Below are 27,684 nucleotides of genomic sequence, written 5' to 3' on the forward strand. Positions count from 1 at the left end.
CAAATGGGAATATTAATCTCAATCAATCTAACTTTACAGAGATGTTGTAAAGCTCTAATAATGGCTCTTGGAGGACTATACAGATAAAATATTTTAATTTTATGATAATACAGGTTTCAGGTATGGGTTTCTGTATGATCATATTAACCAATGTCACCCCAATAAATTTAATAAAAAATTAAAACAAAAATATTTTAATTTTTCTAATCTATCAAATTTTGCACAGCACTTCCACACCATCTCAAATATTCTTCACAACAATTTTATGAGGTAGTTATAATTATGATTCCCATTTATCAGAGGAGGACCTGGGTTCAGAAAAGTGCCTAGTGCTGACTTTCCTGATGTCCCTACCCCCCCCCCCCCGCCCATCCCCTTTGAAAGATTCAGGCATCCTTTGGCCTCTGAGCCTTGTCCTCTCATTGCCACTTAAATAATAGTAATAATAATATAGACAAGAGGCTGGACGTGAAAGAAAACATACATAAGAAAGCATCATAACCTATTTTATCTCCAGAAAGTGACAAGATGCAAAATGCCCAACACATCCTCTTGAGCTAACCAAGGACAGTGTACCAGTAGAAGCCCCACTTCTTGATTTTAGTGGTCCTGATAGCCCAGCTTATAAATCCTCAGAAGGGGAGAGAAGGTGGGATGGGAAGAAGAATTTCCAGAAAATCCCCAAGCTACTAATGTTTCCTGAGGCCAGCGACAGGATCACAGCACAATTTTAACCACATCCTGCCTTCTCTTGGCTGGGAGTCCTCAGCAGCTTAGTCGGTAGGCTTGGCTGGCACAATCTTTCAACTGGAAGTCAATGACAGCAATGACAATAACTGCTGCTGGGGAGAGGACAAAATGTGAACTGGAGCTAAAAATACTGGGCCCAAGCATGCTCAGGCTCCGATCGCTTTGGGCAATCGGTCAACACCCAGCTCTCATTATGAAAACCCACAGAAAGAGGCAGCACTGGTCAAAGAATATATATGGCCTCTGACAAATAGTGCATCTAATTATTAAATAACCGCTGTAGGTGTCAACCACCTCATTCCCAGAGGAGATCAGATAAGCAGGTGGTTTGGCTCAGAATGACCACAGTGGTCACGTAGGCAATTCAGCTCCCAGTCTAACTCTGTCTGTTCGGAAGTGAACTCTGAAATTGCAGGCTGCCAAAATATATTCCGAAAGTCATTTTGTCCTTTATATTTTTGTAAGTAGGCCTTTTTTTTTTTTTAAGTCACTTGTTTCCTATGAAAGAAATGTTTGAAGTTGGAGGCAAAAGAGAGAGGAAAGCAACTTCTATAACTGGGATTAGTGCAAGCTGGAGTAAAATAAAAGGAAGTCCGTCCTAGCAAAAAGGGGAACTTAAAAGGAAATCAGTAGTAGATCATATAGAGTTTATTTTGGCCTGGACTGCAGTATTACTGAGTTCTCGACCTCTGCACAAAAAGAAAGGAAAAAGAAAACCCTCAGCTATTATCTGGACTGGACCTCCTCCACTCTTCAAATGCATGTGTAATTCAAGTATATTTTCAACTTTAAGTGTGTTTACTATATTCAACAGAACAAGGTAGAAAAGTGCATATCACCACTGGAATGAGACCATTGAACCTGATTGAGATTGGAGTTACCTCTGCCAGATGTTTGCTAGTTGACAAAGTAGCATCTTTTTTCTCCATTACAGTTTACATTCGATATTATTCTGTATTAGTTTCAGGTGTACAGCATAGTGGTTAGACAATCGTGTAGTTTACAAAGTAGTTCCTATGATATTTCTTTCCAGTACCCACCTAGCTATTACAATATCATTGACTATATTCCCTATGCTGTAATTTATGTCCCTGTGACTATTCTGTAACTACCAATTTGTCAATTTGTACTTCTTAATCTCTTCACTTTTTTCACCCAGCCTTCCCAACCTCTCTGAAAAGTAGCATCTTGGAGGAAGAATTTCCCCATGGGATGATATTTTTTAAAGCCAAATAATAAAATGGGGAATATAACTGGCATTCGTGATCAGAATTCCCCATGTTTCTAGCATTTGCTGTCATAGCTCTGCCCACACTAACAGAGAGGCCTTTGTGGTTTTACCTGTACCTGATAACCAAGGCTCAAGAACTCGACTTCCACGCTGCCCTTCTCCCGAGTTCTTCCCTCTGAGGCGCCTTGGAAGCTGCCAGTTGAGAAATTTCTGCCCAGCAGGCCATGGTGAATAATTATTTTACAGTCAATCTCTCGGTATTGTAATTTCTCTCAAGCTCACCAGTTAACCAAAGAAAAACCCACTGGGGATTCAACTTCTATTAATAAACACTTGGTCAGCACAAAAGTTGAAGGAATATTTGAAACTAGATTTTCCTCCCTCCCTGGAGACAAGTCCAATGCAAGTCCCTTGGCTTTGATAACACTGCCAACCGACCACCCTGGAAACCATTCCAGACTTTCTGCCCTCATGCCTACCTATGTGGGAAACATATGCCAGTGCTGTCTTAAGTGAAATTTGCACACCATGTAAAGTGTACTTGGATACAGCAGTGAAAAGATACAGCATTGACTGGGCACAAACTGATATGTGTCTAAGTATAAAACTAACCTAAATGGTGGGTTGTGAACTTCTTACTGACCTGGATTCCCCAGAAAACTCTATGGCTGCTAAGGAAGTTTCTCTCCTATGAATGACAATCTACTGGTAAAGACTCCATTGTCACCTTCACCATTTGTGAATCATCAACAGTCAATTAAAAATTGTCAGATCATCAATGATTACTTCCCAAATTGCTAAGGGGCAAAAGGAAACATTCTCATTTATATTAGTAGCACAATTGCTAAGGAAGGATATGCAAATGACACCTGAAAGGATAAAATGAAAGAGAAACCACCAGAATGTCCAAAAAAATAGTGGGCCTGGGAATATTTTTCAAACACAGTGCACAGAACAACTTTTCAAAGTAGCTGTGAGAATCAAGCTGGGCAATGGGCACAGTAAGGGATTGGGGCTCCAACGAGGTCAGCAACCAGACCAGATGAGGCTTATGGAAGAGGACTCAAGAGGAATGGGCAAGGAAGGTCCAGCTAGCTGTATGCTCTAGATAGAAATCACAGGGAACATTATATTATGCTCAATGAGGGTGGACTTTACTATTCTGTCCCCGCAGGGGAACATGGGTCCAACATTCCCTGGGACCTTGCCTCTGAGCAAGCAGAAAGCTGGTTGGCCGTGGAAGCAGACATTCCTCCTGGGTCAATGGACGGGGGGAAAGGTCTCTGCCCTGATTTCTTAGGTGTTTGAAGCTGAACTTCACCGATAGTTCACGTGCAGTGGTAAAGGCAAAGTTAGAGGAGTCTGCAGTTTGAAAGACAGAGCTGCTTTGTTAGGACTTAAGGAGAGAGTTCAAGTTGGCTCCAATAATGCTCACCAGGGGAAAGTACGTCAGTCCACTAAGTGCTTACTATTGAAAGCTATGGGTACAACTAATGGATGATGGTTTCTTTCACAACTGTGGGAAATAAAGACCTTCCTCTAGCGAGACCCAGGGCAGATGCCACTTTGGAGCAGGAATGGCACTTGTGTATCAGGAGAGGCAGCAGGGTGGGTGCAGTGGGTAGAAGAATGGATTCAGAAGTTCCACTACTTGATTTTGAACACCAGCTCTGTCTCTTACTGTGTCCCACTGGGTGAATTCATCACCCAGGGCCTGTTTCTTCCTATGTGAAGTGGGGGTGATAATTTCAAAGGGATGATAACTCAAAGAGTTCTCATGTGATGAGGCAAGTTAATAGTTGTAAAGTGCTTAGAATAGTGCCTGGATGAAGTAAGTGTATATAAGCACTTGCTATTACTGTTTATTAGCAAAAGCCTGGACTTTATAAGGGGAATATTCCAGGTGGAGTGGCCTGGTATCTCTCAGTGATGCAGAGCTCAGATGGGCTTTGAAGTCAGAGACACTGAGGATTGAATCCTGGTTCTGATTCTCACTCACTGTGTGACTCTGGGCAAGTTACTTCTAGTCTCTAAGCCTCTTTCCTCCCTAGTAGAGTGGAGTTTAGATTACCTACCTCATAGAATAATCAGAAGAATTAAATGAGTGAACTGAGTGGAACACTTAGCACAATGCCCAGCAGTACCAAGTCAGCATGCAGTAATAAATCCTAGTTACTATGTTCCAGGGACTCACACTTTCACCCAGCTATGATCACTGGCTTTCCTAAGGGCTGAAATCTAGTTTTATAAGCCTTAGTGGCCTTTAGACAAAACTCTACCCATCTTCAACTTGGGGGGCGGGGAGGGGGCAAAGAGGAAGGGGAAACCATCTTCTATCACTTTCCATAAGTTGATTGAGGGCATTTTCTACTCACTACTGTTTACACCTACACACAAATGTGTATAGCTGTAACTCCTCAGATATGTTACCTGGGAAAGAGAAGGGAACTTACAATGTTTCTCTTGTTGTAAAGTTCTCTCCAAACAAGTAGAGAATTCTGAGAATTTCCTCAAAGAATTGTGCACTGCTTAGTTAATGGCCATATATGTGCCACTACCTTTACTTCATGCTGGGAAGGGAAACTGAATATTGGAGAGACAGAGCTTTGGGAAGAGGGGTGGGAAGAAGCTGGGCAGGCTGCCTCAAAGGGTCAAGTGCAATGAAGCAAACAAAATAGGACAAGCCTTTCCCAGGAGGTCTCAATTTTAGACAGAAAAGCACCATTGAATATCAAAAATCCAAAAGTTAAGTTATTAAGTGATTCAAGTTAAGTCCTATTTTCTATGCTTTTTCAAACACTGTGTTCCCAAAGGCATTTAAATACCCCTACAAACTTTTTTTTTTAGGAGTAGAAAAGAAAAAAAAATGACATAACTGCAGTGATGTCGATGCACAGACCCAATTTTAAAATAACCCTACACCTGTCCATTTATCATTACTGCTGGGGAAGCACCTGATCTTTTTTTTTTTTTCAATTAGGCAAAATAAATCCAGCTTATTTTGTCTGATTAAGTTTATAAAACACTGATAGAAAATTCTCCATAGTTAGTCTTGACATATCAGATATCATTACTCCAGACAGTTTTTTTAAAGCAATTTGTTTAAGTGACATGTAAGATGCCTATACGACTCTCTCTTCCCAAGCCATCCATCCAGAAAATTGAGGAAAAGAAGGATAAGCTACATGAGGCACCACCAGGGTGTTTCTGTGAAAAGGGCACACTAAGGAAGCACAGTGCTCCCCAGCTGGTGACAGCCCACGGAGAAAGACCTCACCTCTTTCAAGAAGAGCCAAAAGAAACTCAACTCTTAGAAGGCACAGCCTCAGTTGCAGTAATAAAAAAAAACACTACCAATAACTATTTAACATTTATTAAGTGCTTACTGTATATCAATTAAGCAATGCTAAAACTCGAAGGCTACTTTTCATGATACCTAATTATCATCTGATTTATTACTTCAATACCTGGAGAGTCCCTTGATCAACACAGGTGGATGGAAATGAGGCCCTGAGGACACCGTGAAATACCTGTTGACACAGCTACTTTAACAGGGTATATGATTACATGTACTTCAGCTTGAAGTACCTGATCTTTGAAAGTGATTCGAAAAGTAGTGACTTTAGGGTGGATGGAGCCTCAAAGACTCAGATAGTACAAACTTCAAGGAAGCTAACTCTTTTCCTACTGGGGTCACACATTCTTTTTTAGGAGGTGTTACTGCTTAGGACATTTTCTGTAATGGGAGAAAATGGTATTTTTGTGACATTGATATAAAAATGAGAAGCAAAACGCTGTAATTATGTAGGAAGAAAAAAAGGGATACGCAGATATTTCCCAAAGATGAACCTGACAAAATTGCTTTATACAGTGGCCAATGACAAACTGGATCTTAAAAATGTGAAAATTCTATGTATAAAATGCAATTTAAGTGACTTTTCCTATGTCTATAGTAACCACAAATTTAGCCCTAAGTCAAAATCCACCCCCAGGGACTCAGTCTGGAGAACTGCTATTCAAGTGAGTGCGATCACTTTATCCCTGACTCCTTTTCTTTCTGGGTGGCTCAGTCCCTTGGGTGGCTGTCCCTTTGATGGGTCCCTTCCTAGTGTCCCACAAGGTGGGTTTATGCTTAAGAGAATAAGAAATGTGAGTAAGGTCCTGGCCAGGTAGTGCAGTTGGTTGGAGAATTGTCCCCGAAGCACCAAGGTTGTGGGTTTGATCACTGGTCAGAGCACATATAAGAATCAACCAGTGAATGCATAAATAAGTGGAACAATAAATTGATATTTTTGTCTGTCTCTAAAATCAATAAATAAAAAATTTTTAAAAAGAAAGAAATGTGTATGAGCTGTGTCACCACTGAACCAGACTCCAATGGCCTCTCAACCCCCAACTCCCAAGTGGTAGCCTGGCCCATCTAAACAGCACCCACCCGGGCATCAAAGTCTTCCTCTCCACCTGGGGTGAAGCACCAAGCAGGGATCAAGGAGAGAAGAGCAGGCCAATGGGGAGCCATTCCAACTGCTCCCCCAAAGGCTAACAGAACAATAGCAATGTCACTCTGCAATGGGCAGGAGCAGCTCCTCAAGAAGGAGGGGAGGGCACCTCCACTCGGGTTTTGCTAAGGGAGGAGGATCACAATAGAGAATGGTTGGGGATTCTGCATCCATTCCAGTGACCAGACCCAGGGAGGGGAGGCAGAGATGCTGGCTTTGGAGCAGAACACTGGGCCTGCAGTGCTGAAGAACACAGCTGGGTTCCAGCTAGGAAGGGAGAGAAGGAGGGTGATGCGTTGTGACCTTTCTACTTCTGTCTGCGAAGAGCAAGAGGAGGGAGGGGAGAGGAGGAAAAAGAAAAAAAAATGATCTCAAATCCAACATTCTATTAGATATGCTGGATTTTCCAATCAAAAGAAAAGGTTTCCAAAGCGGGCGCGGCTCAGGCGTACAGAATTGTAAAGGGCTCGGGCCCTACCTCCACGGGGCAGTAGAATCAGACCAGTACCAGACTCAATTTCATAAGGACGCCAGGACTTTCCGAGGCGCCACTGCGGGGTGGGGAGCCAAGACTCCTTCCCCTCCTCCACCTGTGGGACTGGAGGTCCCCCAGGCGCGGCCATTCCCCCCACCCAATCTTCCAGGGCAGATGCTTTTCCTTCCTTCATTACCTCACTACCTCCTTCCCTTGACGTCAGCCCCGGGTCCAGGAGCGGAGGGGAGGGAGGATGGAGATGAGTTTGGGGGCCAGTCGGTATCAGGATCGCAGGAGCACCGGGGTGAGGGGTAGGGGAGGTACGTGAGGTAATGCACGCCCAATCCCCGGGCTCCCAGGGCCGGGAGCGGCCAGTTCACTCCCCCCGCCCCACCTCCCCGCCTGGTGCAGGCTGGTGTGTGTGCACCAGTTACTAGGCAACCCTATCGGAGACGCGGGATGCTGGCCAAGTTCACCCAAAGTTGAAGAATAAATTTGGGGGAGAGTAGGTGGAGGGTGGAGCGAGAACAGAAAGAAGGCACAAGGGACAGGGAAAAAAAGCTTCGAAGGGAAAGAAGCTGTCTTCCGCCTCCTGGGAACAGGAAGAAGGGCGGGCTCAGGACTCCGCTGCGACCCGACTACAGTCCCCAACACAGGCTGGAGGGACGTCCCGCCCCAGCGTAGCCCTGAGCTACGAACAACACCCACTAAGTGCAGCCGGCTCCGAGGACTAGGGTGGAAAAAGCTGTTGCCCGGGGTAGACGCCGCGAAGTTGTCCCAGAGAAGTCTGGCGGGTGGCGTAAGGGGATTTGAGGAGTGAGAAGAACCACGTGGCAGTGGACTTCGTGTTTAATCTTTGGTCCTGAGGATGCTAAAGTCTTCCCAGCAAAGAGTCCCTAAAAGAACAACTTTTCAAAGTGCCTCTCTTTCTTTTCCAGTTCTAAACAGTAGCCGCGCTCGTTTATATTCAGAATAAGAGCACGGAAACGAGGAACCCTACTTCTGTCAGAGCCTGGACATCTGCTTTCATTTGCTTTAAATAGCTGGGTGGCTAAAGGAGTCATTTGCCTCCCCAAGTCCGGGCCGCCCCGCATCCGACGTTCCCGTGCCCTCCGGCTCCTGGGAACCCTGACGCGGCGCCAAGCGCCTTCCTACCTGCTGTAGGGCGTCCTCAGCAGCAGGGCCTGGCTGCCGGTGCAGCTGTCGGTGGGGGTGTGGCAGCCATAGACTGGGGGCGGCACGGAGTACTGCTGCTCGCCTGCGGAGAGCAGCGGGGAAAACAGGGTGAGCGCGCCCAAAGGTCTCCGGGGTGCGGGGTGGCGGGCAGGGTCTGGGGGAGAGAGCATCCTGAGCGGGGCTCCCAAGCTGGACGGCCAAAGATGGAGTGTCCAGACGCAATGAGCCAAGCTTCCCACTTTACACTCCCTTAAAAGCCACTGCCTAGTACATGGCAAAGGCTTTCGGGACATCCTTAGACTTGGTTGAGCGGAGTCCCTAACATACTTGGGGGGTCGGAATCGGTCTTTTAATTTGAGTGAGATTGGGCTAATTATTTCTCCAAATCCCTTTACATGTCCTCTTCTCCCTTCCTAATGTGCTGTGGGTTGGAAAGTCATTGGGGAGGGGAGGGGGAAGGACGGGGTTGTTTGGATGGGGTCTCATGGGAGAAGGGGAGAAGGACCCCACACCATCCCCGCCTGCTTACCCAGAGAGCCCTGCTGGCCCATGGGGTCTTCGTGCTTGAAGGAGTGGTTGGGGAACTGCGCAGCGTGGTGGGAGGGCGTGTGACCGTAGTTGGGCGTCCCGTCGAAGGTGACTGTGCTGTATCCTGCGGGGGCGGCAGAAAGAAGCACAGCGTCAAAAGGGAGGAGATGTGGTGGATGGGTCCGAACCAGAACCGCAAACCAGAACCGCTGCGGAGGAGCGCCCCGCCACACCTTGGGATCCCACTGGTCTCTAGGACTTTGGGCGGGAAGTCCAGTGCCCGAGGTGACCTCGGGACCGCTCTCTGCCCTATCCCAAGTAGAATTCGGATCTCCCCACCGTTTCCCAATTTATTTATGCCCTTGCCTTCCACCACGACTGCCGCTTCTGGACCGAACCTCCCGCAAGGAAGTATGAAAGAAAGTTGCTCTCCCCAAAACCTGACACCGCTCTCGCTCAGGGGCAGGAGCGAAATGAATCTGCTCGGCTGACCCCACGCTGACTCCGAGCCGTAAATCAGGGGCCGCACCAACTTTCATTAATTACTCAGAGCCAGTTAACGGCATGGGCTTTAAATGGGGAAAGTAATTACCGAGTAATGGTATCTGTCTGAGGCTGAGCGACCTGACACCATGACACCTCAGGCCCTGGGGAAAGCTAGGGAGGAGAAAAAGAAGGGGCCCTTCCAGTTGGGCCCCCAGGCCTTGACCCTGCCTCCTCCTCCTCCCCTTCTGCATGGACCCTCCTCTGCTCTGGTGGGTCCGACTCTGAACACCACTGTGGGGACCAACTTCCTCGTGCCCCGGGCCAGAAACCCTATTTCTTTTAGTGTCCCTGACACGACAGTGCACGAGTACTCTGCCTCAGTTTCCCTGCAAAGAAATTGAAGGTAACATCACCCTTATTCTTGCCCAACTCTCCAAAGGTAAGAATTAAAATAATTGTGGTGTCTCAGTTGAAAAATATAGCCTCCTTCTATGATTAATTGTTATCTAATTGCTTTAAACCTATGCCCCAATGGCTTCTGGAAAAACAGTTGCCACCTCTAGGGAAAAAGTATCTATGGCTAAGAAAAGGATCAGTCCTTAGGACCCTGAACCCAATGGTAGGGGCCCTCCTATGTCAGGAATCTCTGGCCTGAGGTCAAGACCAAGTGAGGAATGGTCCCCATTGCCCCACTCTTGTCCCAGGCATGATCCCTCTCTGCAACGTGTGTCCCAGAAGATTAGCTGGACAGAGAAAGGAGGCCGTTACCCCCATCTTTGAAACACAACCCCCCAAACAGAAACCGAGCTTGCCCACTAGGGGAATGTGGTGTGTCAGAATGGGAGGAAGGATTGGGCCAGGTCTTAATTAGCGGATTGTACAGATAGGCCAAGTCTCATGCACCAATTGGCGCCACAGGTCTACAACTTAAGAAGCCACGGGATTCTATAAATTGTGTGACCCCAGAGGCCTCCATTTCTCGCCTGCTAAGTGGACAAAGATAACCCCGTCCCGTTAGCTGTGGGGCGTGGGTGAGCTCGCTTGGGCTTCCAGGGCACTTCCTTTTGGGACCAGGGGCCAGGCTCCGTTAGAGGCCTACCGATCAGCTTACAAACGAAATTTGGCTCTGAGCAGCGAAGTTTGCAGAGAAGGGCCGAATTTTGAAGGGAAAAAAATTTTTTTAATAAAGGAGAAACCGAAGCGACAAAGAAGTTGCCTCTTCCCGAACCCTTCTCCATTCCTGAGCCGGCGTAAGCAGTGGACTCAGGCAGGCTCCGCGATGTGGATTAGCCGCAAGGGACCCGGGTTGCGGGCCGCAGCGTGGCCTCCACACCGGGCGAGGCTCCTCAGGGCCCCTCCCACACAGGACACGCACAAGCTGGTGGACAGGAGCCGGCCTCCAACCCCCTTCCTTTAATTCCCCTGGGAAGGGCGGTGGTGAAAGCTGGAGCCAAGGGGAGGGAGGGCTCTTTTAATTAGAAGCTTATCGGACGCGGGACTGATTAGAGCGCGCTGTCGGGCGGCCTCGCGCTGGATCTGGCGCGGGGAGCGCGGGGGCGGGGGCCAGGGGAGGGACCGCTGCCGGCAGAAAGGGGCATAGTGTTCAAAGGCTCCTTGTACTACTTCTAAGGACCTTAGAGGAAGACACTCCAGATTCCAAGGTAGCCCCTTTCCCACGATTAGTCTTAGCCCGGAAGAGAGTGCAACCTTGACCGCGCCGAGAGGCGAGACTGCTCTGCGCCATCCTTCTCAGCCCCAGGTAGCGGAGGAGCCGGGTAACCACCTGGTCTGGCCAGCGCCCCGCCTCCCCATCCTCGGAGCTGAGGGGCGTAGTGGACAGCAGGCAGTCAGAAGGCTGATATTGATGAAGCTGCTGCAGGATGCGGGGAAACATGCCCCACAACGAAATACCCTTCTTCCAATGAGACCCAAGGAGGGTGCCCTTGTCCCTTGGGCCAAGCTGGTCTCCCCAGTGACCCCTAGGGTGGCTGGTAATGCCAAGGCTTCCTCTTGTGCTATAGTTAGGCGCTCCAGTGGGGCTTGGGGAATAGGCCTGACTGACAAAATCTTTTTTCCCCTCCCCAAACCCCACACTTAATCTGGGGCTACCCAAGTCCTCACCCCACTTCTGCCCTCAACCCTCATGCACTGACTACAGTGGCTTCCATGCCCATCCAGCAGGACAGAGGAAATCCATGTCAACAGTGGGCCAAGATCCCTGGAAAAGTAGGTAGAAATAGCCTAGAATGGTCTGGATTTGAGTCCCAGCTCTGCCACAAACTGAGACCTCTTGCACAATTAATTCCTTAGTGTCTGCCATGACGAAGTAACAGCTTGAGCTAAAATCGACCCACAACTAATCACTTAGAACCCAAATTTCCTTATCCAAAAATAAGGGCTCCTCCAGTGTCAGGCTGTCAGGTTCTGGCAAAAGTTGAGGCTCATGGTCTTAATATTCAATTTCCAGTGCCTGGCATTGGCATGGAGTAGGTGCTCAGGAAATGTTTGCTGAACCAATTTCAGAAGTAAGGTTAGGACATCAGGTATAAATGTTTTTAAAGGAATAGGGAAAGTATATTTTAAAAAACAGACAAAAAACGGTTGGAGAGGAGGTGAGAGGGTGCCAGCAACCGTCCTCTCTTGAGGAGGAGCATGGTTAGGCTGCCCTATTTGGGGACAGGGATCCAGGTCTTCACGCTTCTCCGCTGGAGTTTGGCCTGGGCCTGCGGATGGCCATTCCTACACTTTGGGGAAGGAGCTGATGCCCTCGCTTCCCTCAGCCCAAACCTCTCACTGGGCCCTATATTTCTGGAAGAGACACAGAAACCCTGGAAGTCAAGAGAATAAACTAGAATCTCCAGGTCTCAGGACCCACCCAGGGCCAACATCAGGGCTGAAGCTGGAACAGCTTCTGACATCTCACCCCAGCTCCCAACAGCCAAGTGAGTCCCAAGAGGTCAGCCAGTGCCCCATTTATGATTTCACTGTAAGAGAAAAACCGAAGCCCAAGGACAAAACTGAGCTTACAGGCTGTGGCTCAGGTCTGGGGCCAACTCTCCACGGGGCTTTTCCTCGGGGTGGGGAGGGGGGGACCTCCTTCACCTTCTAGTCGGTGGTGTGTTCCCAAACCTTTTTCTTTGGGCAGCCAGCCTACACACCAGGGCTGTGCCCACTGGCTAGGAAGCCCACAGTTGGCCTCCCCATCCCATGCCGAGTTTATGGGATCCTGGGCAACAGACCTGCCCTGCAGAAGGCTAGACACGGGCCCCAACAAAGCAACAGAGGCCAGATTCCAAAAATCCTCAGCAGTACCTAGATGGACTCAATGATAATGGTGCAATAGTATTTTGCTGTTGGGAGTCTTAAATCAGTGGATTCTCAGGCCACTCCACATAGCACACATCTACACAGGAACTCAACTCACATCACACACCTGCCTGCCAGTCTTGCCAAGAACAGACCTGTCAAGTTTTAGGTGGGCTGCTCTACCTTCTGTATTTAGAACCCCTATCCAAGGTAAAGTCAGGCTTCTGCACAGATCATCAGGCCAGATCCAATTCCCAGGTTGTCCATCTCAACTCTTCTTACAGATGGGGACACTGAGACCTCTGATTTGCCAAAGGTAACACCAGCCTGCTAAATAGAGGTGGCATGGTCAGAGAATAGGAGTCTGTAAGAGGGACACCGAGCTATTCCAACACCCTTTGAGTCCAAAACACAAGTTTCATTTCTGAAATAGCTAGAGTGGAGGACCCTCCCCAAGGGTCAAGGATCACAGATTCCCCTGACGAAGAGAGGAGGACAGTTTCACTTTCGACACCAGGGCTCCTTGTCGTCAGGTGCTCCCGGCTGGGCTACTGAATGAAGAGACCACCTAGAGATAAGGACAGAGCCCTCCTTCCGCCTTGGGAGCCCAGCACCTCCTGCAAACCGTACACACTCTGCTTCTATCACCCCACGCATTCCAGAAACATCCCAGTCTCTAAACTCAGCGAGAAATTTTGCTCCAGGAAAAGCATTAGCCATTGCGTTTGTAAAGTATGTCCTGAAATATCGAATCCACCCGAATTGGTTTAGGTTCTCAAACAGTGCAAAAACAACAAACAACAATTAAAATAAATTTAGAAACCAAACTACAAGGGCCGAGCCCAATTGATTCAGGGCTGGTCAGGGAGAAAGACGTGTGCGCGGGCGCCTGTGCGGGCCGAGAAAACTACCCTCTGTGCCCCTCGATGTACAATGACCGAAAACAGCAAACAAACCTGTCCTTGTTATAACCCTCAAGTCTTGCAAAAATCTTCCCTGGCTAAGCCCCGCGTTCATTGACGAGGAGGCGCCCGAAGCTCGGGCCTCATTTCATTGCCTCTGGTAGGACCTGGTTCCGCACAGCTCGGAATCGGACAAACGGGGTCCTTCTCTTCTAGCCCTGGAGCCCGCACGGCCGCCACCTGAGCTGGAACCAAGGAGAGATCCGCTTCCATACTAGCTAGCATACGCGGGAGCCATACGCAGACAATGACAAAGTTCCAGGAAAGCCACCGATTAGTTGCTAATCCTTTCACTTATTCATTCTCGCGCTCCATGATACCTATTGTGCATCTAAAGTGCCAACTCCGTGTTAAGAACTAGAGCAATTCCTGGACATTTTGGCGCGAAGGAGGCAAGCACCGGATGGTCCTCCCGTGCTGGTCCCACTCTGAATCCTGTCTAAATGTCTGGAAAGTCCAATGCCAGGTGACAGTTTGGTGGTGCTTGGAGCGACAAAACCTCTTCCGAGGCACAGCCAGAGGCTGCACCCCCTTCACACTCCCAAAGGGACTGGCAGCCCCGGAATCTTCAGGGGTCAGAGGGGACCCAGATGACCTCCCGGCTCATGCGAACAGCCAGTTTCCCAAGGATGTCAGGAGCCCAAACCGGCGTGAACTCCCTCTCCTGGAACTCCCTCTCAGCTCCCCCAGCTGCTGCTTCCGCTACCCTCAGAGTCTTGGGGAGACAGCTGGTAAGAGCTGGGGTCAGGGAAGGGGCTGGACAGGGAACTACCCACGCTCGACAACAGCCCCCTCTCCACCGCCCCAAGTGTAGGGGGCGCTCCCCGGTCTGCTTACCCTGGTTGCGAATAGCGGGCTGGCTTTCGAGGCAGCTGGGCAGGTAGGGCGCGTTGGGGAACATCCTAGCCTGGCCGGAGGACGCCTGGCTGGGCGGAGGAGGACCGAAGGGTCCGTAGCGACAGGCTCCAGCTGTGCCGGTAAACTGGCCAGAGAAGTGGACCGTGAAGGCGCTCAAGCACTGCTCCTCGTGCGGCTCCGCACCGCCCCAGCTCGGCTCCTGTTTGATGAAGGAGTGAGGCGGCGGTGGCGGGGGTGGTGGCGGAGCCGGCGGAGGGGCCGGACCGCCCAACGAACTGTATGCCGAGGCACCCGGGGGCGCAAAGTCCAGCACCGGTGCCCACTGCGCAGCGCCGCTCACGGGCAGGGCGCAGCCGCCGCCGCCACCGAGCGAAGGTACCGCTGGTAGCAGCGCGTTCAGGTCCCGCAAGTCGGAGCCCATTTGCGGCAGCTCTGCCCCGGACGCGCCGCGGCTCCTCCGGTCCTGCAGACGTTCGGTGCTGGACTCGGCCACGCCTAACTTGGCCCAGATACTACCCGGGCCCCGGATCCCCAAATGCTCAGGCTGCTGAAGACACCCAGGTCCAGAGCGGAGCGTGTGCGAAGACGCCGGCTCCGGGACACACGTGGAAGCCGTCTCCGGTGGCAGGAGAAAGTCCAGGATCGCGGTGAGGAGGCGGCGGGGCCCCGGCTCCTGGGCTGCAGTCCCGGCTCTGGGTGGGTGGGTGGGTGGGTAAGTGAATGAGTGGGAGGGCGGGCGGGAAGGGGGGAGCGGACAGGCGGTCGGGTTTCGGAGAACCCCCGGGTGTGGGCGCTGCCTTGAACTCCTTATCCAAGCTGCCTGGCTGCCCCCAGCTTCCCAAAGCTCAAATAAGTGGGGCCGGAGGCTTGGGAGGAGGAGGAGCCAGGAGTCTCGGCCGCTCCATTCACTCTGCAGTCCAAGCCCGTCCAGGCGTCGCGCGCGACTCCTCAGGGGCGCCCTCTCAGTGAGGGTGGGGGGCGGGCTTGTGGGAGCGTTCCTCTCGGAGACACCCTCCTCTCCTACCTGCCCAGTCTCTCAGAAGGCCTGTGGGACACCGTACCCCGACCCTCCCCTCCCCTTCTCGGCCTTCGCGAGTGTGGACGTCTCGGGGCACTGGCGAGTCCCTCCAGGTGAGCAGTGAATGTCCCCTCCGCAAATACGTGTGATGGGGGTAGGGATGGGGTTGTTCATCTAAGAGGGCGGGTTGGAGGGAGGGGCTGGGGGCTCCACGAGGGCGGGAACTTCTGGAAAGCGGTGAGAACTTTCCGGGACTCCAAAGAGGCGGATTCTCTTGCTCCCCTAGCAGGAGTCCGTCTCTCTCTCTTAGAGCCGTCGGGCTGGAGTGGTGGCCATAATCTCGGGGTCACTGGGGAGGTCAGAGGGGCCCCTTGTGGGTTCCGGAGGTCAGACTCAGGGAAACGTGGATGGCCTGGAGGGGTTGCTTCAGTTGTGATAAACGGGGGCGTATTTTCAACGTCTGGTAATTGGTGACTTGGTGAGGTTGCCGCCTACCTAAAATCGGTGTCAGTGGCATTAACCTCCTTTTACAGTCCGGAGTATCTAACTCTTCTATGATGAATCCGGGAAAACAATGGCTAGTTTGGGAAGGAAGAAAACTCTTAAGGAAAGGTCCAGAGTCCGAATATATTCCTGCCGGAGATTCCTAGCGCCCAATTTGGGGGTTGGGGTCGGGAATGAGCAGGGTTGGGGTGGTTGGTTTCTGAAGCCACACGCGCAGAGCTCTGCTTTCCATATTCGCAATCAGGAAGCGCGAATCAGTTAGGAGCCACCCACGGTCCAAAGCAGTGTTCGAACATGGGGAGTTCTGAGAGTCTGGCATCGCCAAATCAGACTCCTCCCTCCACCTAGTCAACTCTTTGGGAGACCCCCACCTCAGAGCAGGTGTTTGAGGTTTTGTTTCCAAATTGAGTCAACATCCACGGGGAACTGACGCGAGGCAGGGAGAAGCGCCGGGAACCCTGGTTAGAGTGCGTTTCAGGGGCGCTTGGAAACGCCCGGGAGAGCCAGGAGGCAGCGGGGATGGCGCAGCCTGGGACAGACAGCAGCTCCCGGCAGGAAGCCGCCGCTTGCCGCCAGGCCTCTTACACCAGGCTGGTCGGAGATGGGGCCCGCAGCTTTCCAGCCAATCCCACGTGAAGCGACAGTCGAGGCAGTGGGAGTGTTACGAAGAAACCGAACGTTTTAAAAGCCTGCACTTACTCTCCATTCCTGACGCTTCGGCTTCAGTTAATTTGCACTGAGTAAACGAAGTAGCCACGGGTTCTGGCTGCGGACTCCAAGCGTGTGCGGGCTCAGGACCTACACGCGGGGCACAATTCCCTCCTCTTGGGGTTGCTGGTCCTGGAGGCGCTGAGACCATGAGGGCAAAGGTCGGGAACACGCGCCGCCCGCTTGCTCCCCGGCCACTACCGTGGTGGACACCTCTCAGCCCTACCCTGGAGTCTGACTTTGGCTCTAGAGGCCAGCTTCTTCTCCCCTCGCCCCTACATACACTCGGTAGGCCCCCGACTCGCCTTCCAAAAGCCCCATCTCTTGATCTTAGCCTGGCGGCCAGAGGGCATGTGTGTTTGGTCTTTTTGGTGGAGAAAGACCCGGCGAGACAAAACTTCTGAGACCTAGTTGCCCCTAGAACACCCCAGAACTCTTTCTCAACCAACCTCACCCCCACAAACACACACTTTTAATTCTACTTCGAAATAGTTTTTCTTATCTAGAACTCATTCAAGCGCTACCAGGGAATGCGACCCCCTTAAAAAAAGCCAGGAATTTCAACTTCCAAACGAAAAGGTCAAACATTGTTTCTCTTTTATTCTCCTTTGCAACTTTGAGGGGAGTATTTTGAAGAGGATAGCTTTTGTGATTTTGAGTCACAGGTAGGGCAAAGGCGCTTAACTCTCCGACTTTACATTAAAAAAAAAAAAAGTTTTGCCCAGGAATGGGGTGGGATTGGGTGTGTGATCTCATTCCAACCTTAGGGTGCCACCTCGCCCGACCTCGTCGTCCCAAACGGTGAGGCCAAAAGGTGCTGTGGGCGTCTGGAGTCGGAACGCCCTTCCCCATCCCCATGACCAGGAGCCCAGGCACCTCAGGGCCAAAGCTGGGGAACCTGCAAACTACTGCGTTTGCAGGGTGCCCGCGCTCTCCCCTTCTGCCCCTGGGTAACGTTCTCTGCGGGAGCTGTGGTTACCCGGTGGCCTTGACGCCCTGAGCGGGAGAAAGGGCAAAGAGTCTGGCCCGAAGGAAGGTCCACCTTGCGCCATCCCGGCAGGTAGGCGCTCTGCTGCACCTCCTGTGGGTCGAAACTTGTCCGAGATCTGGGGAAATAAGGGCTGCGGAGACCTGGTCGTTCCCCTCTCTGACCCCACCTTTCCACCCCTGTCAGCGACGAGACCTGTGGCGCAGAGGATCTTGTTTGCACCACCGATTGGCAGAGATGTAAATTCAATTCCTTCCGCAGAGAAGGAAACTGAGGCCCGGACGGAAGGAGGAAAGGCAGCTGTAGAGAGCAATGGTTAAGAGCAAGGGATAGGTAGCCAGGGAATGGAGTATCAGCTCTTCCAGGTAACCACCAGCTGTGAAAGCCTAGACGATTTTCACAGCCTCGCTGAGCCTCAGTTTCCTAGTTGGTCAAACGAGATAATGCGATGCTAGCGCCGAACCTCATGGGCCGTGAGGAGTAGACAGGAAGGTAGTGTTGGCCTTGTACACATAAACGTTACAGTTTTTGTAACTGTTGTTCAAGGACACGTAGCAAGTTAGTGGCAAAGCAAAGCTGAAACCCAGGTGTCCCGGACGTCCACAGGGGCTTTACCCCCCAGCATCCCTTCTGTCTCTCCAGAGTTAATGGTATGGAGAATTTTAAAAAAGGAAGGCGTGGGGGAGAGAGGTGCCTGAAAGGTGCTTAATTATTGCAAGATCAAAAAAATTGTGACTGAATAGGAGGGGGCGGTGAGGACCTATAAACCCTCCACTTTGACCCTGGCGCTGTCAACAGCGGCAGACCAAGCCCTGAGCCAAGCCCTGCAACCGCGGTCCCAGGGACCAGGGAGTACTCTCGGGCTGCGCTCTGGGCGTCACCCCGCGCGGCTGCGGACAACTGAATAAACACAGCTAAGCGCTGCGATCTGTCAAGGGCTGGGATCGCTTGCTTTATTGGCGCCTGGCGCAGGGGCCAGCGCCCAGAGTTCCACGCGCAGCATCAGTAGCCTGACCGCAAGTCCTCTTTGCCCCGCCGACTCCAATTCAGGAATCTGCCTACCCCGGGCCGATGGGCATGCATTTAGGCTGTTTTCCAATCCCAAGCTGGCGGTAGAAATCACACTAATTTAAATTGAAAACAATAATAAGGGAGGGTCTTTCGTTATAGTCCACCCGCAGCTTCTCACCCTGCTCCCTGTTAATTTGAAAAGTAACTCTATTTTTTTTTTAAATCAATTCCCCCACCAACATTTAAAATTCAATTCTCTGACCCAGTTGGTTTGAGAGCTCTGGACTTGCACGCACTGCTGGGTGCGCAGTGCAAAATTTCCCCTCACCCCAGCTCACAGTGTACCCGTCTGTTCCGATACCACCGTGAGATGGTCCCTGAGCTCCCAGAGAGTCCCCAGTGAAAAGATTCAGCAGCGCTGCCTCTATTCTTATACCGTAAATCTTTTTAAATTCTGGAACTAATTATATAGAGGATATGTCTCAATTTGTTCTGCATTAATGCCACAGTGGGGATGGAGGCCGGGCCGTGGCCAGAGCAGATACTTAGGCCCATGAAATTGATGAACTGAGAGTTGCTTCCAGTCCTGAGCGCACCATCTGGAATTCCAGTCTGAGGTTACAATTAGAACTCCTGACCCCAGATTCAACTTTGCAAACAACAGGGGGAAAAATAGGAAAAAGAAAAAAACCAAGAGAAAAAAAAATACAAATCACCCAGCTTATTCTGCACCTGTAAAAAAAAAAAAATACCCACACAATCTTAAAATCTTCCCATCTTAGAAAACTCTTTCCAAGTATTTTTGTGTGTGTGTTTTTAACCTATAAAAGATAATGGAACATATTTTATAGACTGGATTTTATCTTATCCCCTTTCCCTCTCCCAACTGCACTCTATTTAATAGTTGTCAGTTTCTCCTCGGTGTTGGATTTAATTACATAGGACCGAAATATTCCTCAGTAAATTAGTTTGTTGAATATTGTCACTTTTGTTATTCTGCCTTTGAGAAACAGCTCAATTACAGAAATCTATGAGAATCTAGGAACTTCTTTGACTGTTGCTTCATAACCTGAGATTTTATTTGTGTTGCAATTTTATTTGTGTTTTAAATTGGTTGGGCCAATTTCTTTCTTCTTTCTTTAGTAACACATTGCTTTATTTTCCTCTCACTTTGACCCCCTGAAGAAAACGAAGGACCCAGCAGTACCAGGGAATCTGTTAAATTTATTAGCATAAATGCTTAGACAAAGCGAGATATAAATCATTTGGATGTATTAAGCCATAAAGTATCCCAATGAAGTCAGTCCCTCTGCAGGTCCTAGTATATAAAGGTTCATATAAAACAAGATATCAGTATTATCTTTCAAACTGAATATATGTTGTGAAAATACCCAAATGTTGAGTTAGGAATATGGGGGCAGTAGTAGGGCAGGAAGATGAGAGTCTTTAAAGCAGCCTGTTAGAATTGTGTTGTTTAAAAAGTATGACAGAAAGGGAAAACTCAGCAGTCTGCATTTTTAATCCAGTGTTCAGTAGACAACTTTTAAAAAAAGATATACAGGATATATTTGATGGGAAGCAAAGGAATAAGGGAAGAAGAGATGAATTGAGAGCAAACGGCACTGCTTTCTGTAGAATGCATTTTTTTTTCCAAAGGTCAATTTAGCTTTAAAAAAAAAAAAAATCTCGGAAAAGGCACTGACTCTTCACGCAGATAACGGATGAGCCATTAGTGAAGAGCCACCTGGGCCTTCGTCTGCAAACCCGGATATGCAGCTGGCCTGCAGAAGGATGTGTATTCACTAGGGGTGGATGGAGAGAAGAGGGGTGGGGGAGAGAGGAAGGAGAGTTGCCAGAATTCCTAGCAGAGGTTTACCTAGACAAAAAGTCTTAAGGAGCAAGGACTCAGAAAGATCATAATCACATCTCTCCTTAAATCTTGGCAGATCAGGCATTCGTTGCCTTTTAGAATTGTTTGTTCTGAAGCTTTAAAAAAATCAAGGTGTATACCACAGAAGGGCAAGAGTCCCTTCCTTTTTTCAGCAGAGCATCCTCATCTTTTAGGTGCTCTCCATTCATTCAGCAAGCTCCAACTATTCACGCTTCCTATATGCCATGCACTGTGGTAGGGACTGGGAATATAGCAATAACAGGACAGGTTCTGCCCTGCCCTCAGGGCTTACATCTCAGTAGGAATGACAAATTACAAGCAAAAAGTCCGATACTTTCACATAGTGATAACCATTATAAAGGAAAAGGAGATCTGCTAGACCAGAGAATGAATGACTTAAGGTAAGATGGGAATGGAAGCGACATGTTGCCCTCACTTTTTACCGTCCTCTATCTACACCGCCACATTTTAGTGTGTTTATTACTAAGTATCCCATCCAGACAGTGGAAGGGTTTGAAGGATTTGGAATGCCAGGGCTGGGTAAATCTCTGCCTACAAGGTGGCTGAACTTTATGGAATCAGGAGGGCAGCTGTTTATATAGATCTGGGTTTAAATCACCACCACTAGCTGAGTGTGAAAGTTACTTAACCTCTAAAAAACTGAATTTTCTCCTCAAGATAGAAATAACAACAGCACCTATTCAAGTTGTGAGACCCAGATGAGGTAAGGCATGTAATCACTTAGCCTGTTGGAGGAAGCACTCAATAAATGTGGCTGTTATTTACACTGACATAGATTCTGTTTTTCTTTGCTTCTAATTAATTGATGAGTTCTAGACTTAGTATCCATACTGGTGTGAGTTAAGAAAAGGTAGCAATCTGCCAAAACCGGTTTGGCTCAGTGGATAGAGCGTCAGCCTGCGGACTCAAGGGTCCCAGGTTTGATTCCGGTCAAGGGCATGTACCTTGGTTGCGGGCACATCCCCAGTGGGGGGTGTGCAGGAGGCTGCTGATCGATGTTTCTCTCTCATCGATGTTTCTAACTCTCTATCCCTCTTCCTTCCTCTCTGTAAAAAAATAAATAAAATATATTAAAAAAGAAAAGTTAGCAATCTTTGTTCTGGATAAGGAAGAAGGGCAGAAAGAGAAGTCCTTTACCAAGGAGTTTGACCTTAAGCAAGATTGTTGCCACCTTGAAGTAAATGGAAATCATTTTGTCCTCCTGAAACAGGAAATGTGACTTTGCTTCAAAATCAAGCTTGGATTCTTTCCTTTTCGTGCAGACTATATAGGTTAACTTCATCTGTAAAATTTAGGATTGCATTGTTTCTCACAGGCGCATTTCGGGTGTGCAGCCTGGTCCAGAATACTAGTGAAAGACTCCTGGGCTAGGTATAAGGAGACAACTGATCTATGTTCCTCTCTCTCTCTCTCTCATAAATAAAAACATATCCTCAGGTGAAGATTGAAAAACAGCACTTGGGCTCACTCAAATCCTGTCTCTGCCAGTGATCATGGCTTTGGGGAAATAACTTGAGCTCTTGATTTTTCAGTTCCCTTATCTATAAAATGAAGATAGTAAAAATGAAATAAAGCATACAGGGACTTGAACACTGTAAAGGGCTAGCAGCGAACCACCGGATGGGAACGAATTATGGAAAGGAATACTAGTGGGAGTAGCTGGTGTACATTGCTCGCTCTCGTGTGTCTTCATTTGTAAAGTGGACTTAGTTCCCTTCTCATAGGGCTGCTGTGAGACTTAAATGACATACATGTAAACTTTTGAAACAGTACCTGACATACAGTGTATGCTACCTGGGTGTTGTTACTGTTACTGTTTTCCTTCTCTGGCCATGTTCCTGAGCCCAGAGGGAGCCTGTGTTTCAAACTGATAGTTTTTGACTCTGGAAGTACGGACGGAATAGTACAAACAGCAGGGCACAGGGATCAGATGGCTGCAGTTAAAGTTCTCCTCTGCTGTTGATTTTCTGTGTGACTCTGGGTAACTTCTGTACTTTCTCTGAGCCTTAATTTTCATCACTGTAAAATGAAGCTAATGATACCTTCACCTCAGTGAGTTATTTGGAGAACAAATTAACACATGTAAGTGCCCACATGGTGCCTGGCTGTAGTCAGAAATTAACAAATGGTAGTTACTAAATTTCAATCTGTCTATTCAGAGACTATTAACTGACTTTAAAACAAAACAAAACAAAACAAAACAAAAAAACACACAAAAAAAGAGATCAGCCATCAAGAACTTGAATATGAACATGCACAAAAGCAAATTCCCATCATCTCTTAAACTCGCTGATACCACTTTCATGTATGAAAAACTTTGCCATCAAGGCATTGACAACGAGGTTCCTTTTTTACCATGAGCCCTGTAGATTACAAGTTAGAATCCCACTTATTTCCACTGACTTTCTTTGCAAAATATCCAGCGTGTATCAAGGACTTTGGTAATCCCATGTTTTTCAAAATAAGCAGGAAACTGTTTTCGGCCAATAGAGAGAAAAAAACAGTTTGACTCTCTTCCTGGAGTTGCCACATAGCATTTATTAATAGCTTTGTAAACAGGCTTGAACATAGTATCAGCTAGCTGCTCAAGATACTACAAAAGTTTATGAGAAGTTGCTTAGGAAAAACAAGATAGAACCATTAGAAATCTGATACTGGTCAATAGTGCATTTATTCCAAGTCTCCATAAATCACAAACAAATGAAACTTCCATTGTGATCACTGTTCCAGATCTAAAGGATCCCCCCCGCCCCGCCCCTTGGGTAGAAATTAAATACATTTAAGAAAGCCCAAGATTTTTTTTCTCTACAGATACAGAGGCTAATTACAAAATTTCCCAAGAGATAATATATATATATTAAACTTTAATCAACAGATGTGACACACAACAAAAGAGAAACACAACTTTGATTCTCTAGTTAGGACACATGTTTATCTTTAATTATCCCCACCCTGGGAATGGAATGACTGTTGTTGTCTGTTATATTTATTATTTATTTCTACAGTGACACCATATTTTGTTTTTGCCCAAGACAGTCTCAGGTTAAGCTGTTGTCCCAGCTTAATTATTAATTGCTCTCCTTTTACTCTCAAAAGTGTCCTGATAAATCTGATGGCAAATGATAAGGACTCCACTTGCTTAAAATTTTATTTTTAAAAAAGACATATTTAAGAAAGCAATTAGAGCAAAGGTAAAAGAAGTGAAGCTAGTGAGAAGAGGAAAAGATAGGGTTAATATTAGAAATTGAAGGATGAGGATAGTTACTGTTAATTGAGCATAAAACTTAGTTCTGAGCTGCCTGACAGCCACGTCAAAAAGGGAAAATAAAACTAGTTACATATCTCTCATTATGCAATAGAAGGAAAACAAAACAGATTTTCGTAAGAGACAAACTTTTCTAGTACTAAAGAGGAACCCATCTCACTGGTTTTCCTATAAGGGTCATTAGATGATGGTTAGTGACAATAATATTTCAAAAAATACAGAGACGTTCTCTGACTGATGGTTTCTCATTTCAACCCAACAGTACGGTATTAAAATTACAGCTCTGTAAAGATTTTTTCTAAGAGGAGGGAGGCAATAATCTAGACCCTTTTCATAGTTTTCTGGGGGTCCAACCTGATTCAAATTAGCATAATGTGTTGATTTTCAGAAACTCTCAACTGATAATTTTGAAAACATATTTTATTTATTAATCATCAAGTAACTTTGAACATTTACCAAAACCAAAACACTGCTAAGAAACTGACTGTTGTTCTCTAGAACCTGTGATTCAATTTGGGGAGAGCCCTAGGGCAGTGGCTTTTAACGGATAGGCTTTGTCTCCCCAGCACCCCCCGCTCCGTGCATCCCCCCCCCGCCCCCCGCCCGGGACATCTGGAAATGTCTGGCAAAGTCTGTGATTGTCACAACTCGATGTGGGTAGGAAAGTTGGATGCTACTGGCTTCTAGTGGGTAGAGACCAGGGATGCTGCTAAACGTTTTTCATGTACAGGGCAGTCCCCCTACACCAAAGATTGATCCAGCCTAAAAGGTCAACTGTGCTAAGTTTGAGAAACCCCATTTCAGGGTTTACTGTCAGTAGAAGAAAGGAACATGTCTAGCTGGGTAAAAGGAAAAAACGCTTCATGGAAGAGGAGCCTTTGAATTAGATCCCCCCAACCCCGCCCGGGGGAGCTGGAGAATGTGTCTTCTGCAGGCTCAAAAAATGCTGGTGCCCTGGATGGGTGGTTCAGTGGGTTGGAGCATTGTCCCGTACGTACACCAAAATGTTGTGGGTTTGATTCCCAGTCATGGCGTATACCTAGATTGCAGGTCAATTCTTGGTCGGTTACAGGAAGCAACAGATCAATGTTTCCCTCTCACATCTACGTTTCTGTCTTTATTCCTCTCTAAAAATCAATAAAAACATATCCTCCGGTAAGGATCTTTAAAAAAAAGAGATGGGAATAGAAATAGGCAGGTGAAAAGAGGCAGGGCATACTGCTGTAGGGAATGCAGTCCAGAAAGGGAACTGTGTGTATAAACTAACTTAGCTAGGAAAGAGAGATAATCCATATAGAGCAGTGAGAGAAAAAAACCACTTGCAAATTTAGAGCAAGCAATTTCTGCTCGGATGTTATGCTCCAAGATCCTTAAATATTGCTAGTGTGTGTGTGTGTGTGTGTGTGTGTGTGTGTGTGTGTGTGTTTTAACCACGCAAATCAAAGGCAGCATAAACTTTTATGCTCACAAAGATCATCTCTTGAATACTGGCTTGTGGGGTATAGATGGATAGGCACATATTTTGCTTCCTCTCCCCCACATCATTTTTCACCACTTACATAGTAGAGATTCCTTGGAACTCAGTTTTATATCACATTAAATTTAAAAAATGTGTGCGTACGTAAAAATACAGCCTATCAAGGCACAGAAAATTCTGAACCACTGCTGTAATTAATAGGACATTGTAGGAATCACCATTAAGAAATATTATTCTGACCTAGTTCACCGTGTCATGCTGCAGATTGTCCTTTTCGTGAATCATGGAACGCCTTGTGAGAAAGGACTACAAAGCTGGGTCCCTTGACATTAGCCATCTCACCCCTCAAAGTTCAGCCAGGAGTGGGACAAAACCCTTCTCGCCATGTTGACATGTTTACTTCTGGCGCAGGAAAATATTGCTGCTGCCCGACTGGCTTTCCAGTCCCTTCGCACTCCACTCCACTGCCTGGAGACATCATTTTATTCTTTCCTTTGATGATTCACAAATAAATTAGCACGATCCGCTAAGCTCTGCCAACATATACGTGTTACTGGAGAAATCTGAGATGCTGAAAAATGATTGTAATTTATTGTATCCCAATACTTTTTTCTTAAGGACCAAATAAATAGCATGGGCTAGTTTATATACCTGACATATTTATTGCAGCATTCCCGCTGAGCACTTCCCATTGTCATGTGTTCTCACACGTTGTTTTCACAAATTGTGTTTTGAAAGAAATTCAGGCCAGAGAAACAAGATGTTATCTTTTGGAAAGGATGAGACCACTCTAATGGAAGAGGATAATCCATTCAGAGGGTTGGAAAGCCAATGTGCTCTGGCGGGTGTGATAAATCCACAGGATCTGAATCCAGGATTTTGCACTGGGACCTTGAAGTCAGTAGGAACGATTTAGTTGTGTTCCAAATAAACACAATGCATCATTATTATTGGATAAGCATGAACATCTGTTAGGTCCGTTTTGCCCTGTTTCCTTAAGGCAACTGGACCCACTGAGCAGAGTTCTCATTCTATCTTATCACAAATGGATCTAAGATGGGTGGGTAATGCCAAAGCTGCTCCTTGATCATCTCTGTGCTTGAAAACAGATTTTAAAAAGAAAAAAATAATCCACCTGCTCATCTCAGATGGGTTGCATGCGTGGAGAGCCCCAGGGAGGCGGCAGTTCCCTTCTGAATTACATCAACAGAACCATGTTCCAAAGAGAATATTTGATATAGCTGGTCTTCTTCATTTTTAAAGAAATGTTGTACATGCTCTAAGTAATTATTTGGGGAGAGAGGAATCTAAATATTACCAAGAAGTTACTCATCACCTTTTCTTCCTAACTCAATATGGTGCCTCCCCAGGTATCACTCAGTTCACACGGGATCCGTAAGATAATCTCTCTCCAGGTTGAATCAGCGGTTTGCAGCAGGTTACAGCTGCAGGGGGCTTTAAAGAGCATCTACTCCACCCTCGTTTTCCAGTTAAGACATTAGATGAGTTGCCCAGGACTACACAGCTAGTTAGTGACCGTTTTCTCAAAGGCCAGACCTGTGGGAGGTAAGAACCATTTTTCTGTAACAGCGTTCACTTACTGAGTACCTATGACAGGCCCAATAACCAAACTGAAGATACAAAGTCCATGCTCTCAACTTGCTCACAGTCTGGCTATGATATAGGACTCCATCACATTCAAAGCAGGATGTGGAAGTTCTGCTACAAAAAGTATCCTTGTAACAAACTTCGTTTACACCAGGTCCAAGAATTTGCTTCAGTTCCTCTCAGTGGTAATCAGAGAGACTAAATCCATTAAGTTTCACAGAGGAGGCCTCTGTGGGTCTGTAATTAGCTCATCACAATATGGTTAAAATTAGGAAAGCATCATTGTATGTTACAGAGGCCCAACATGTAAAGATACCTAGCATGCTGACAGCACCTTTTTGTTGGAATTAATCAATGATTTCTCAGTAAAGGTTTAGCAACAAGGAAACCCCAAGGGGAGGGGAGGGCGGGGGCTCTCCTGGTTTGGAATTAAAGTGACTGGCTGATGGAACCCAAAAGCACAATAAGCCCTTAGAGATGCATTTAGTAGCAGAATCAAAGGAAGATAACCAGAAAGCCACAAAGAAACCATTAATCCTCTCTACCCTGTATTTTTGTTGCCTACTTAAATGCTGATGAATTCTGACATCATTTAGGACAGGATTGGGGGTGGGGATTGGGGGGAAAGGGTGATGGCGGGATGAATGTTACACAATGTGCAAACATCAGACATTTACCAAACAAGTTCCAAGACGTAAAACAAAAAAGATTTCCGCCTGGTTTGACTCCCAAAGGACCTGAAAAGCATTTCAAACGTGTCCAGTAAGACATTAAAAATAATTATCCCAGAGAGTACTCACTCCCTTGGTTGTTTTAATGTATTTTTGTCTACAAACAAGAGAAGTTTTCTAAACTGCTGGGTTGGCTTACTTTGAAAGGTCTCTAGAACAAAAGGACTTTAGGTGACCCCAGGATACCTGGC

General features: G+C 47.6%; 1 protein-coding gene and 1 long non-coding RNA gene across 2 annotated transcripts in view; one reads left to right on the top strand and one right to left on the bottom strand.

Annotated features, from left to right (window-relative positions):
• WT1 (WT1 transcription factor) overlaps positions 1-14,692 on the bottom strand; it is a gene marked incomplete at its 5' end in the record, with an annotated part of 50,436 nt that extends 35,744 nt beyond the window's left edge. The window contains 3 exons of the mRNA XM_080640821.1: positions 8,111-8,213; positions 8,661-8,783; positions 14,251-14,692. Coding sequence (XP_080496947.1) covers positions 8,111-8,213; positions 8,661-8,783; positions 14,251-14,692 — 668 coding nt within the window. The remainder of the gene's footprint in view (positions 1-8,110; positions 8,214-8,660; positions 8,784-14,250) is intronic.
• A 493-nt stretch (positions 14,693-15,185) lies between these two features.
• The window catches only part of LOC308233848, a 46,760-nt gene continuing 34,261 nt past the window's right edge, over positions 15,186-27,684 (top strand). Inside the window, exon 1 of the long non-coding RNA XR_013959004.1 lies at positions 15,186-15,402. This is a non-coding gene — a long non-coding RNA (uncharacterized lncRNA). The remainder of the gene's footprint in view (positions 15,403-27,684) is intronic.

This window comes from Plecotus auritus (genome assembly GCF_963455305.1).
Source record: "Plecotus auritus genome assembly, chromosome: 9".
Lineage (NCBI taxonomy): Eukaryota > Metazoa > Chordata > Mammalia > Chiroptera > Vespertilionidae > Plecotus > Plecotus auritus.